We start from the raw sequence: 14667 nt of genomic DNA on the forward strand, positions 1-14667 counted from the left end.
AAAGGCGGTGAATAAACACTGGAAAGAAGAGAGAAAATGTACAGAGAGAAGAATAATACTATAGAGAATAGTAACAAAGGAAAACATTGCAGAGTTGTGCGATTGTAGAAAACCCGTTAGGGAAAAATCAAACAATGGAAACTCCAGGTTCGAATTTCAACAGTATAAGGAAAAGATAGATCTACTAACTGTAAAGATGACACATTGGCTTGCTGACAGGCACAATGAAAAGATGCTTACACATTTAGCTTCCAGTCAAAGCCTTCAGAAAGTGAAACACACACACATTCACTCACACGAGCAACCACACCACACACACACACACACACACACACACACACACGACCACCATCTCTGACAGGTGGGACTGGGATGTCGCTGTAATGTGGGATGGAAACAACAATCTCTAGAGGAGGGGGGGTGGGGGACAGCAGCAAATGGGTGGGGGGGGGGGGGGAGAGAGAGAGGAACGCTGACTGGCGGACTGTGTAGGACCAGACTGCCGAAAGGCGCAGTGTCAGCAGGTTGTGGGGTTGGGAGGTGAGGGGAAAAGGACAGGAGTGGGGAAGGGGGAAGACGGGGGGACGCATTGGCAGAGTGTGGCACACAAAGAGGGTGAGCGGGCGAGAACGGGAAGGAGGTGACGGGACAGAGGGTGCGAAAACTGTCGGACGGAGGGTGTGGGGACTGTAGGTTGACGGGAATGGAGAAACCGAAATGATGCTATTTGAAGCTAAATCGTTAAAAGGTAACATACGATGATTAGGATGTCATAGAAGCAAAACGTATGACGTTTTTACACCTTAAATCTCCAAAAATATCTAAACTGGAAGGCACACATTGACTACTTAACAGCTTAGTATTTTCAATTTGTATTTTGGCAGGTGCGAGAAACACAGACTAGAAAGGTAGTCTATAACTTCTACTTTGAGTCAGTTATTCATTATGGCATAATCTTATGGGGAAATTCAACAAATGAGACTCCTAGTATTACAGAAGAAAATACTTAGGAACATAAGTGTTACCAAACAACAGGTGTCCTGTCAACTATTGTTAAAAGATTTCAATACACTATCTATACCCTCCCTTTACATATATGAGGTGATGTTATTCTTATATAAAAGTCAGCATACAGTAAACTCTGTTTCGTCCACAACTAAAATACTCACCACAGAGAGAATTTTAAACTCTTGAAACACTACTGAAAACTTTTTACCCAAACACCAGGGTAGAAGGGACTTAAAATTTACAATAAAATAAAAGGCAGTAATGTATTTAACATGGAGTTTGGTTCATTTAAAAGATTAGTTTTTACCATTCTAATGGAAAAGTGTTATTAGTCTATTGACGAATTCAATGGGGACAGTTTCAGAGTTTTAAGATGGTAACTATGCATTTTATTTTTGTATACTGGAAACTGCAGTATGCATTTGTGTAGCAGTATCTCAGTAGTATACATAAAATAAAGTAAACTATTGCATTTCTCTTTAAAAATGTTTCTTATTTTAAATCCTGACATGTCTCCCACAAATTGTGTATTACGAGACAAATAAGAATGACGACAAGGCGCGACGGTGAGTGCGTGTTTCCACCTGCTGTGGAGGGTCGCTTATGCTTTAGACTCACAGCTTTGCAGGTCTGTCAGCAAGCAAAATCGAGAATGGTGACCACAAGATATTTATAATGTGTAAGTTGGCACACACATCAGCAGGGTGACAGATCATTCATGGAGTGGATCACCAAACCCACACTTGTGCCACTCCACAATGTGTGCTGAAACCACAACAAATGAAATAAAATGACAAAAATTGTTTTCCTAATGAGCCCTCCAATTGTGATGTTGTTAATGTTTATGTTTTATAACTTCTAATTATATGTAAATCGTGAAATATAGATTAGAAATACTGAACAACGGAATGGCAGTGAAGTGTGACTTCTGGTGACACTGACTGTGCAGCAGTGTGTTTCAGAACCTCTAGAATATGAAAACTGGTCAGATCTGACAGTTGAGCTCTGGATCAGTGCAACATGGAAAGCATGTAATGTATGTATGACTGACACTTTATTAACAACATTATGAGAAGGAAAGTTGCTACTCAACATATAGCGGAAATGCCGAGTCCGTCCTGGATTTTCCATTGTTTGACACTTTATTAATTTATTTCCATTTCGTCCCAAATAAAAATCGTTGTGTCCTTTCGTTAGTGTATTACTATCTGCAGGTGACATCAAAATAGTGCACATATGAAATAACTGAAAAGTGTGAAACAGGCATCTGAAAGACATTCAGGACACATGGAGGTAGGATTGCCTGCCCATTCAGATTTAAAGGACAATTTCATCAACACAAGGATATGGCAATAAAAGGTATGAATATGACATTCACTATGGTGCCAAAAATTCCCATTTGTGTAATGATAATTGTGACAATGAGCTTCAATATAGAGGGAAATAAAATCAGTTTCAGTGGCTGACATAATGAATTCTTTTGTGAAATAAAATTTTTTTAAACACGAAAAATTGCATTTTTATTTCGGCCAACACTTTCTTGGCTCTTATACAATAATTTCATAAATCCATATTTTGTCTTTTACTTGCTTTTCAAACAGTTCACTCATCCAGGGGCTCCAATGTTACATTCTGCAGTCTGAAAACCAAAATTATTTCTCAGTACCCTATGTCGGTGTCATCATCATCATCCGTTTCGTAATCTGTTAGGAAGTCATTCTCTGTCCATCGGAAAGTATTAATTATCCTGAGCCGAGGCATTTGACTCTGCATCTCAGCAAAAACATTTTTGTAGAAAACCTCATCCTTTTCCTCATACGTCACATGTAGTTCTCTGGAAGAAGAAAGAGAAAAGTAACTGCAACATTTGTATTTCTGTATTTTATTACACCCTATTTCTTGTAATACTACAAACCATAAACATTGATGAACTGTGTCATAATTGAAGTGCAAAGGAAATTTATCAGAATTTTTAAACTTAGGAGATACAAATTCTAGTTAATACCTATCTTCATATTAAACAGGTTTTAACTGTGGAAATATGTGGGTAGCATATGGTGTTTTGACTGACATCTCAATAAAGGACTTGGAGAAATGAAGAACCTACAAAAACAGTGAAAACTGGTCTCAACATGCAGCTGAGGTAAGTACTAAATGATTTCTATTGTGTTTTTCATTCTAATTATTTCTCGAATACATCAAATCCAATGAAATTTGGAATAATGCACTATTTTGCGACTGATGATTTTAAAGAAAGTGTTTTTTTCCTCTGTGCCTTAAATACCTGAGGACCATCCTACAAGATATTTTCAAAATTTTTCCTTTTTTCCAGTCAGTCTTCTGACTGGTTCAATACAACCCACCACAAAGTCCTCCCGTGAGCCAATCTCTTGATTTCAGTTGCATCTTGTGTCCTCAATTATTTGTTGGATGTATTACACTCTCCTTCTACACTTTTTACTCCTCACAAGTCCTCCTAGTACCACGGAAGTCATTGCTCAATGTCCTAACACATATCCTATCATCCTGTTTCTCTCCTATCATCCTATCCCTCTTCTTGTCAGTGTTCTCCACACTGATTCTGCACATAACCCATCTCTCATTTCTTACAACAGCCCACCTAACTTTCAACACTCTTCTATCAATTTTCTTCTCTTCTCTTCCAGTTTTCTCATAGTCTGTGCCTCGCTTTCATACAATGCTGTACTCCAAACGTACATTCTCAGAAATTTCTTCTTCTAATTAAGGTTGATGTTTGATACCAGCAGACTTCTCCTGGCCAGAAATGCCCTCTATGCCTGTGCTAATTTGCTTTATACGTATTGTTTGGTTATAATTAAAGTTCAGCCACTTACACAGGTCCAGTGTGGGCTGAATTATCATATGGCAGTGAATCTTGGTAGGTATGCTAATGTGTTAATGCAGGACCAATTTATGCTGGAAAAACAATTACTTCCAACTACAGCCACTACGAGAAAATCTGGCACAGTACACCGTTTGTACGACATCCACACTATCGTTCGACAAGCTTTAACGTGAGTGAACCGTAGTGATAATTGAGGAGAAAGACTGTGTGCTGTTAGTGAAACAGTTTCATGTGAACGGCAGCAATTCCAATGCTGCACTGACAGAGGGGCCGGATGTCATTAAATGCTTTAAAGAAAATGACGATGAAATTCAAAAACGTGGGTGGGCTTGGTGTGGCACCTGGAAGAGGAATGCATCCTACCGCAGTGGAAGTTATTGACACAGTTATTATTGCTGCAACTCAGTATGCAGCACGTGTCCCGGCTAATGCTAGTGTTTGTGCCCTTCCACGAGAATTGTCCATCCTGTGGTCAATGGTGTGGACAGTTTTTGTGTGGTGTCACCGCCAGACACCACACTTGCTAGGTGGTAGCCTTTAAATCGGCCACGGTCCGTTAGTATACGTCGGGCCCGCGTGTCGCCACTGTCAGTGATTGCAGACCGAGCGCCGCCACACGGCAGGTCTAGTCTAGAGAGACTCCCTAGCACTCGCCGCAGTTGTACAGCCGACTCTGCTAGCGATGGTTCACTTACTACAGACACTCTCATCTGCAGAGACAACAGTTTAGCATAGCCTTCAGCTACGTCATTTGCTACGACCTAGCAAGGCGCCATATTCAGTTACTGTAACTAATTACTTCAAGACTGTATTCTGAACAAATAATATTGTGAATCATGTACCGTCAAGAGCGACGTTCATCATCAATGGATTAAAGTTAAGTATGAAAGTAATTACGTCCGCTTTCTGAATTCTCATTCCCTGTCATGTTCCAGACCTCACGTCAGCATAGTCCTTCCCTCCTCACGCCAGCCTGCGTGAGCTAAAACGCGTGCATTTAGACTGGTGCCCCTACAAGATCCGGACGGTGCAGCAACCAAATCGTCATCTGCAGCAACGTACTGAATTAGCTCTTCAGTTTTCGGACAGATAGAAGTCGATGACATGCGACCAGGCAATTTTCTATGGAGTGAAGAGGCACATTCTACACTACAGGGTACAGTAAATACACAGAACTGCCAAATTTAAGGGTACTGTTAAACTGCATGTTGTGCACCAAGAACCACTGCAGTTGCTCTATATGACTGCTTGGTGTGGAGTCACAAGCATCTTTATTCTTGGTCCGTTCTCTGAAGAGGATACATCCGTAGAGCCTGTCGGGGGTGGGGGGGGGGGGCCCTCTGTGATGCCTTTACGTTATGGAGACCTCCCTGTACAGCACGTGATTCCTGCTTTGGAAGAGCACAACTGTGTGGAAACCATTCTTTTCATGTAAGATGGGCCAACATTGCACGTCACTCACCCAGTGAAAGATCTGCTTAGTGCAACCTTCCTTAAAACATATTATATCGAGAGGTTTTCAGATGCATTGCCTGCAAGATGACCTGATCTGAATCCATATGACTCTCGACTCTGGGAATACCTAAAAGAATACCTTTACCAGAGGCACATTAGGTCTCTACCTGATCTGAAGGCCAGTACGCAGGAACACATCGCTTAAATTCCACCGGAACTACTGTGAGCAAGTGTTGATCACATCGTTTTACAGAAGTAGCATCTCATTCGACATCTCCAGTGCTCGTACAGAATGAATTAACCCTTTAGTGACCAAATTATTTCCGGAAGTTGTAGATTTTTTATGAACACTTTATTGGGCTAAGAAACCGTTCATAAAATCATAGTTTAAATCTTGAAATGAGAGTTTAGCCTATGAGTGTAAAAAAATTAGTGGGAACTATTGGAACTGTGGAGTAACTTCACTTGCTAATTTAAAACAAATGTATTTCCTTTATTTTTTAGTACAAAAACATGTTAAACATTACATTTATATTTGTATTAGTTCATACTGTCCTTTGAGTTCACTAAAGTGATGTACTATGGAACTTAGAGAAGCATGGTGCTACATACAAAGGTACACGACAGTTGCTACTCATTACTTTTGTTCGCTTTTCTTTGTTCTTGGTGCTACATTGGCGGCATCTTCTGTTTGTTGTACCTTTTGTAGGGAAATGAGTTCCAACTTTCTCCAGACGGACTTCATCTGGTACTCCAGACACACCTCTTATTGGTGTTTGACCTTCCTCTTCTCTTACGACTTGAGAAGCCAGAGATAAGCTGCCTTGCCAAGTGCAATCTAAATGTTAGCTGGTCTGCTTTTGTCTTCTGTAGCTTCCACATAACGTAGGAACTGACAACTGCCAAATGCACAAGAAAGGAAAACAGTTTGTGCCACCACTTCCACGAACGACGGCCTACAGCATACCGTTGACGCAGCTGATCAAATCTATCGACTCCTCCCATTATTTTATTATACTCTGCCACAGCCAATGGGCAGAATACTTCAGTTCTGCTTCCACTAACTTACCTTGTAATATTTATGTAATTTTCAGTCAAATGCAGCAAATATCCACGAATACTATCTCCTTCATAAATACAAAAATAGATAAATACAACACAAGACACTTCACACGCAAAAGGAAAGCACACTATCCAAAAAACGCTGTAGCGGTCGAAACAGTGGCTCGTTTTCACACGGGAACTGCGCTTCTGCAATGATTGACTCACAAGGTAGAAAAACAACAGCTTTAGCCTAACTGTTGACAATCTATACATAGTTAGCACACTCTAACAGAGATGGTAGCATAAGTTAGAAGTGGGAACACGGATTACCACTGAACTTACAGAGAAAACAAATAAGTGGGAACTATTTGCATTCGCAGCACCAGATTCGCACCTGGTCGCCAAAATTGAAACTAATTTTCCTCCAGCGTAAAACTGTTCTGTGTTAACGCATTAGAATACAAATCGAGTTTCGCTTCCATATGATAATTACAGCCCACACTGGACCTCTGCGAGTATCTGCACTTTAATTACAGCCATTTGGTATGTCATCATTGCTTCATGCATCGTGTGTTACTTTATTTCAAATGTATCAGAACTGCATCACTTCTTCATGAACACCAGTTTTGATGTTAAATCCATAACTAATCTGATATAGCTGATGCTCATTAATTTCATCTTTCCTGGTTTCTTTCTCAATCTGTAGTGTGTTCTCATTAGACTGTTCCTTCCATTCAACAGGTTCTGAAATTCTTCCTCCCTTTCGCAAGCCAATAGGAGTATCATCAGTGAATGATATTATTAATATCCATTCTCCCTGAATTTTAATCCACTCTTCCATCTTTCTTTCATTTCTTTCACTGCTTCTTTGATATATAAACTGGAAAGTTGGGATTGAAAGTTTACATCCCTGCCTTACACTCTCTCTAATACTAGCACTCCGTTCCCAGTCTCGTGGAAGTCATCGAGGTCATACGGTAGAAACGCAAAGTCATCGGAACCGGGCTCGGACGGTGAACAGAAGCAGCAGGAGCAACCTACCTGAGGTTCACGAGCCTCACAGAAAATTCTTCAAATGGCACAGCTCTGATGTGGCCGCTGTACAGGATATCGAGGCAGCGCAGTTGCTTCAAGTCCAGGACGTGCCGTAGGCTCGGCTGCAGGTCTGTCAGGTCGTCAATGTACTGGAGCAGCAGCGTGCGGAGGGCCGGCAGCTGCGCCACGTGCGCCACGGCAGATCCACCCAGCCCACTGCATCCGGAAAGATCCAGTCTAGAAGAACAAACAGAAAAATAATGTAACACTTTAAGATGTTGGTGACAACATGAAATTTGCTGTGTAATACACAGTACGACAAAAAAGAAAGGCAATGAATTATCCAAATGGGACAGAAATCAGTACATGTACAGACAAACAAATGGTTACATGTTGTATACATAGTTCCGTGTAGTCAGCGCGTACACAACTTTCCCACTAGAGCGCGCCCCGTTAAGCACAACAGCGCAGGCGCAGCGCTCGTCCGTCTCCGGACTACGAGATGGCGCTGCCTTAGAGACGGACCAAATTCTGCTTCCGCCGATCTGCGTATTAATATGAAACGCAGCCAATGAGATTGCTGCTAACGTAGAACCTTTTCTCCTCGCGGATCACACTCGCGCAGTGATACCTGAACGCGCGAGGTATTATAACGAGTGTACAGACCTCCAATTAGTCAGTCTGCATTAGTCTGTACCAGTCTATAGTCAAGTTTTAGTGTGCGCCTAATAAGATTATCATATTCCTGTACATAGCCACGAAGATAAATGTATAGACACTTTGTCAAGTATCAGAGATATGTGAGAATAAGATTAACGTACCAAGACCAAAGGAACTTCAGATTGTCAATTGTAAATAGCATCCAGAATCAAGTTACGTAATGTTTATGCTTGTTATCATTTTAATAAATGTGTGCGAAAATTAATCAAGTTCTGTTTGAAGTCGGTCACCGTCAACCTGCTACTCTAAGCGTGCAAGTGGCATATCTACCGTCCGACCTAACGTAGAAGATAAACACGCCACAATAAGACCACGAGACATATTGCTGACACTCGCCTACTTCGTTAGATCGACAAGTCAAATAATCTGATGGTGTGTGTACCGAATGTCTTACAGTACGCACACCACATTACAATTTCAGAAAAAACTGGACGATTCATTCAGGAGAGAGAGCTCCACAAATTGAGCAAATCAATAGCGCATAGGTCCATCTCTGGCACCTGTGCAAGCTTGGCACTGATGACAGAGTTGTCGAGTGTCCTCCTGAGGAATATCGGGCCAAATTCTGTCCTATTGATCCATCAGATCGTCATAATTCTGAGACTGTTGGAGGACTCTACCCATAGCGCTCCAAATGCTCTCAATTGGGAAGACATCCGGCAAACTTTTTGACCGAGGTAGGGTTTGCGAAGCACCAAGAAAAGCAGTAGAAACTCTCGCCCTGTGGAGGCAGGCATTATCTTGCCGAAACGTAAGCCAAGGACAGCTCGCCACGAACGGCGACAAAACGGGGCGTAGAGTAGCATCGACTTACTGTCGTGCCGCAAGTGTTCCGAGGACGACAACCGAAGAAGTGCTGAAAACAAATGGCACCTCAAACCGTCACTTCCGGTTGTCGCACCGTATGGCGGGTGACAGACACGTTGATATCCCTCTGCTATCCGGGGTACCTCCAGACGCGTCTTCAGTCTGGAATAAAATTGTCTTCAGTGATGAGCTCTGCTTGAAATTGAGCCACAGTGACCAGCAAAGACCTGCCTGGGGACAACCCGGAATGTAGTGGGGTACCAACCGACAGCAAAACAACCGGAACTGATAGTCTGGAGTGCCACTTGTTTTCGTAGCGGGTCACTTTCGGTTGTTATCCTCGGAAAACTTGTGGCATAGCAGTAAGTCGACACTATTTGGTTGCCATCCACAGCACCCTTACAGCACAGTGATACGTCAACGATATTCTACGCCCCTTTTGATTGCCCTTCCTGCTCTTACATTTCAGCAAGATAATGCCCGCCCGCACACTGCGGGAGTTGCTATTGCTCGTCTTCACGCTCGCCAAACTCTACCTCGGCCAGCGAGGTTGCCGGATCTCTCCCCAACTGAGAGCATTTGGAGCATTACAGGCAGGGCTTTAATGATGTCAAGATTTCGATGACAGAATTGGGCACCCAATATCCGTCAGGACGACATCCGACAACTCTGTCGATCGAAGCCGAGCCGAATAACTGCTTGCGTACAGGCCAGAGGTAGACCGACGCGTAGTCGAATTGCTCAATTTCTGAAGCTCTTCCTCTCTCGAATAAATCATCCAACTTTTCTGAAATTTTAATGATTTGTTTGTCTGTGCACGTACATCACATCTGCCAGTTTCCATCCCTCTGGACAATTCCTTCGTGGTGTGACGTTTTCTTGACATAGAGCGGCATTTACACGTGAGTAATTTCCTGTGCACACTAAGTGCAGCAGCTGTTGCAAATACATGCACGGGAACAGACTTTCACTCAGCTCTGTCCCGTGGCACAATCTTCTGGGCCTTTGCAGCTAAGGGGAAAAAGTACAGGGTCTTCATTAATGAGTGGTGCATTTTCATATATTTATTGATTTATACGGGCACATTTTACATCATAGTTTTACATCACTACATGACTACGGAGAGCACAGGCTCGCTGTGTCGTTGGGACCGGAACACGGGTCCGGGAACTGCGACGGACGAGCCCGGACGCGGTCGGGGTAGTATCTGGAGCTCAGCGGGAACGTGACACGCACACCGACAGTGGCCCCAATGCCCGATGCGACGACAGTGGGCCCGGGAGCTGCGACGGGCAGTCGGCCGACGAGACGGGAGGAGACGTCTGGAGAACTGGAGACGAGATCACAGCCAGTGAAGTGGCCTGCCGGGGACAGTGTGTTAATAGCAGATGGCAGGCAGGGTGCAAGCTGGCCGTGTCGTGTGGTGTGACGTCATTACGGTGCGGCACGGGCATTCGAAATGGACGCGGCGGCCAGCTCGCGTGACGCAGTCTGCCGGCTGCCGGAGTGCCCGTTTGGAGCACGGTCTCGGGGGCTGCCCGGCCAGGTCGGGGACGGGACGAGGTAGGTGTGGCTGCGCACTGGCAGCTGGCGGTACCCGTGCACCGCTGACGGCTAGGGGAGTGGGCTCTGCCTAACAGGTCGCACGGGGAGTGTCGTCCGTGGACAAATCCTCCACTGAAACTTCCTAGCAGATTAAAACTGTGTGCCGGACCGAGACTCGAAGTGCTAGGAAGTTTCATATCAGCGCACACTCCGCTGCAGAGTGAAAATCTCATTCTGGGAACATCCTCCTGGCTGTGGCTAAGCCATGTCTCCGCAATATCCTTTCTTTCAGGAGTGCTAATTCTGCAAGTTTCGCAGGAGAGCTTCTGTAAAGTTTGGAAGGTAGGAGACGAGATACTGGCAGAAGTAAAGCTGTGAGGACGGGGCGTGAATTGTGCTTGGGTAGCTCAGGGGTAGAGCACTTGCCCACGAAAGGCAAAGGTCCCGAGTTCGAATCTCGGTGCGGCACACAGTTTTAATCTGCTAGGAAGTTTCATATCAGCGCACACTCCGCTGCAGAGTGAAAATCTCATTCTGGGAACATCCTCCTGGCTGTGGCTAAGCCATGTCTCCGCAATATCCTTTCTTTCAGGAGTGCTAATTCTGCAAGTTTCGCAGGAGAGCTTCTGTAAAGTTTGGAAGGTAGGAGACGAGATACTGGCAGAAGTAAAGCTGTGAGGACGGGGCGTGAATTGTGCTTGGGTAGCTCAGGGGTAGAGCACTTGCCCACGAAAGGCAAAGGTCCCGAGTTCGAATCTCGGTGCGGCACACAGTTTTAATCTGCTAGGAAGTTTCATATCAGCGCACACTCCGCTGCAGAGTGAAAATCTCATTCTGGGAACATCCTCCAGGCTGTGGCTGAGCCATGTCTCCGCAATATCCTTTCTTTCAGGAGTGCTAGTTCTGCAAGTTTCGCAGGAGAGCTTCTGTAAAGTTTGGAAGGTAGGAGACGAGATACTGGCAGAAGTAAAGCTGTGAGGACGGGGCGTGAATTGTGCTTGGGTAGCTCAGGGGTAGAGCACTTGCCCACGAAAGGCAAAGGTCCCGAGTTCGAATCTCGGTGCGGCACACAGTTTTAATCTGCTAGGAAGTTTCATATCAGCGCACACTCCGCTGCAGAGTGAAAATCTCATTCTGGGAACATCCTCCTGGCTGTGGCTAAGCCATGTCTCCGCAATATCCTTTCTTTCAGGAGTGCTAGTTCTACAAGTTTCGCAGGAGAGCTTCTGTAAAGTTTGGAAGGTAGGAGACGAGATACTGGCAGAAGTAAAGCTGTGAGGACGGGGCGTGAGTCGTGCTTGGGTAGCTCAGGGGTAGAGCACTTGCCCAAGAAACGCAAAGGTCCCGAGTTCGAATCTCGGTGCGGCACACTGTTTTAATCTGCTAGGAAGTTTCATATCAGAGCACACTCCACTGCAGAGTGAAAATCGCATTCAAGTCCTCCACTGGTTTGAAGAACTGAACGAGAATCGGAGTAGTTGAGGTGAAAGCTGTCTCAATTCTGTCCACGGAGACTTTAGTCGGCTCGCCCTTACATTTGATCTGCAAAATGTTCTCGTCACGGTGATCGTGCGGTGCACTCTATGGCAGCGTAAGTGGTGGCCGTGCCACGTCTACGCATAATACCGGGTCAAAAGTATTTAATGCGACAAACTCCTGGAGGTTGTAGGGCACGTCAAAACAAATATTTTCCCCTAATGTCATTTTTACCTATGAGGATTATTTAAACTGGTGGAGGCTGTATTATGCTCGTCAGTTGTTAGACGCCGTATTGCGATCTTGAGATGTTAGAGGGTTTATTACGCTCTTCAGTTGTGGGCAACTGCTGTCCACCAGTGTAGTAGTGCATTGTCTCTGTTTACTAGTAGAGCGATACACCTGGAGTGAGTACACTGACACGGTTTGTGCGTACTACGTAGCGCACCACAACGGACGAGCTGCACAGCGGGTTTAGCAACAGCAATATCCTAATCGCCGTATCCCGCATCATACGACCTTTGCTGCTGTGTACCAACGTCTGCGTGAGACCGGGTCATTTAGCACATTACCTGGACAGGGACGCCGTCGCACGGTAAGAACACTGCAGTTTGAGGAAGCTGTCTTGTAGCATGTGGAGCCGGGTGCTTCAGTCAGCACTCGTGCAATTGCACGTGACATTGGGACTAATCAGACGAATGTAAGAACAGTCCTTCGAGAGCAGTTGTTACGTCCATTTCACTTATAGCGTGTCCACAACCTGGAACCAGTTGATTATCCACCCAGAGCACAGTTTTCGCAGTGGTACCTGGAACAGTGTGAAATGCATCCTACATTTCCATCCTCTGTGTTGTTTAGCGATGAAGCAACGTTCGGGCGTGATGGAGTCTTCAACATGCACAATTCGCATGTTTGGAGTGAGGATGACCTACATGCCACAGTTACTAGCGCTCATCAAGTGCGGTTCTTCGTTAATGTGTGGGTCGGTGTTGTTGGGGACTGTTTAATTGGGCCGTATCTGCTACCTAGGCCATTAAATGGCAGGCACTATTACAGTTTTCTCGCCAGAGCATTGCCAGAATTGCTGGAAGACGTCCCGCTCCCTACAAGACAACGCACGTGGTGCCAACATGACGGGCCGCCGGCACATTTCAGTCTTCGTGTGCGTCGATTCCTGGACCGACGGTTCCCAGAAACGTGGATTGGCAGAGGTGGTCCTGTACCGTGGCCGGCTCGATCCCCAGATATGTCCCCTCTGGACTTTTTTGTGTGGGGAGAGATGCGCAACCTTGTTTACGCACCTCCTGTTGCATCAGAAGAGGATCTGGTTGCCCGGATAGTAGCAGCAGGAGCAAGAACAATTCAGGATACTGCTGGGGTTTTGCCCGTGTCAGACATAACATGATCCGACGGTGTAACCTTTGTTTACGTGGGTCAATGGAGGCATTTCTGAAAATCTACTGTAATTGAAATTGGGTTGTGTTAATGTGTTGTCTCTTGGTCATAAAAAAATGGAAAAGTGTTTCTTGGTTTAATTAATTTGCCGCCAGAGAAATCTTCCTCTACCGGTTTAAATACTCCTCATAGGAAAAAATGACATTAGGGAAAAATATTTGTTTTGATGTCCCCTACAACCTCCCAGAGTTTGTCGGTATAAATATTTTTCACCCTGTATAATGTGGAACAGTGTAAATCGGCTCGAGCAAATACCCACCGGTACTGTGCCGTGTCGGCGCGTGCAGTCGGAGGTCGGCTGTACGACTGCGCAGATGTTCTGCCGGTGTCGGGCACCGAGGCAGCGTGTGACGGTAGTACCTCCTCCACTAATTCACCGGGAATGGCGAGCGAGTGAGCACAGGCGAGGTGTACAGGTGGAATACCGATGTCGTCCTTGGGATTATTCGCAGGTCGAGAAGTACGAGCCGAAGTGCGTCCGTCCGGGTGATGCCGTGACACGTCAGGGATGCTTCCGGTATACAGTGGAGCCGTTCCGGGTGGCTACGCAGACGTCAAGTGCACGACGACGAGTCCGGAACTGTGTCGGACTGCCGTCGCGTGCCGCCGAATGTGCAAACTACGTCTCATCTCACTGGCTCAAATGGCTCTGAGCACTATGGGACTTAACTACTGTGGTCATCAGTCCCCTAGAACTTAGAACTACTTAAACCTAACTAACCTAAGGACACCACACACATCCATGCCCGAGGCAGGATTCGAACCTGCGACCGTAGCAGTCCCGCGGTTCCGGACTGCGCGCCTAGAACCGCTAGACCACCGCGGCCGGCTCATCTCACTGGCACCGTTTGATTCGTGGACACGACAGGACGAAGCAAACAGTCGGCACTCGTTCAAATCCGTCAAGGTGTCAGTGGGGCGCCACGCATTGTACTCGATCCGCGTGGTCCGTGGCTGACAGAATCGGAAATAGGCGTAACTGTCCACGAGGCGTGGACATCTAGCTCACACTGGCTTTTGCTTCGCTGGGTGCTCCACCGTCGTCACAGGTTGGCCCGGCCATTAAATCTCCTCCCACAGGTAAACGCTGACGTGCTGCTACCCACGTGATTCTGTGGGATGCCTGCCACAAGTTTGGCATAAGCTACGTTTAATATTTTTTGTGGGATCTGAAATTTAAAAACCTCTCTCACACCGGCCCGATTGAGCTTCACAGATCAGGATAGTAAAAAACACGCGAATATTTAGGGAATTTT

General features: G+C 45.5%; 1 protein-coding gene across 1 annotated transcript in view; it reads right to left on the minus strand.

Moving 5' to 3' along the window:
* Positions 1 to 2520: 2520 nt before the first annotated feature.
* LOC126425172 (F-box/LRR-repeat protein fbxl-1-like) overlaps positions 2521 to 14667 on the minus strand; it is a 73880-nt gene continuing 61733 nt past the window's right edge. The window contains exons 5-6 of the mRNA XM_050088125.1: positions 7415 to 7645; positions 2521 to 2842 (exon numbers count right to left, since the gene is read on the minus strand). Coding sequence (XP_049944082.1) covers positions 2668 to 2842; positions 7415 to 7645 — 406 coding nt within the window. The 3' untranslated portion in view covers positions 2521 to 2667. The remainder of the gene's footprint in view (positions 2843 to 7414; positions 7646 to 14667) is intronic.

The sequence above is a fragment of the Schistocerca serialis genome, chromosome 10 (assembly GCF_023864345.2).
Source record: "Schistocerca serialis cubense isolate TAMUIC-IGC-003099 chromosome 10, iqSchSeri2.2, whole genome shotgun sequence".
Classification (NCBI taxonomy): domain Eukaryota; kingdom Metazoa; phylum Arthropoda; class Insecta; order Orthoptera; family Acrididae; genus Schistocerca; species Schistocerca serialis.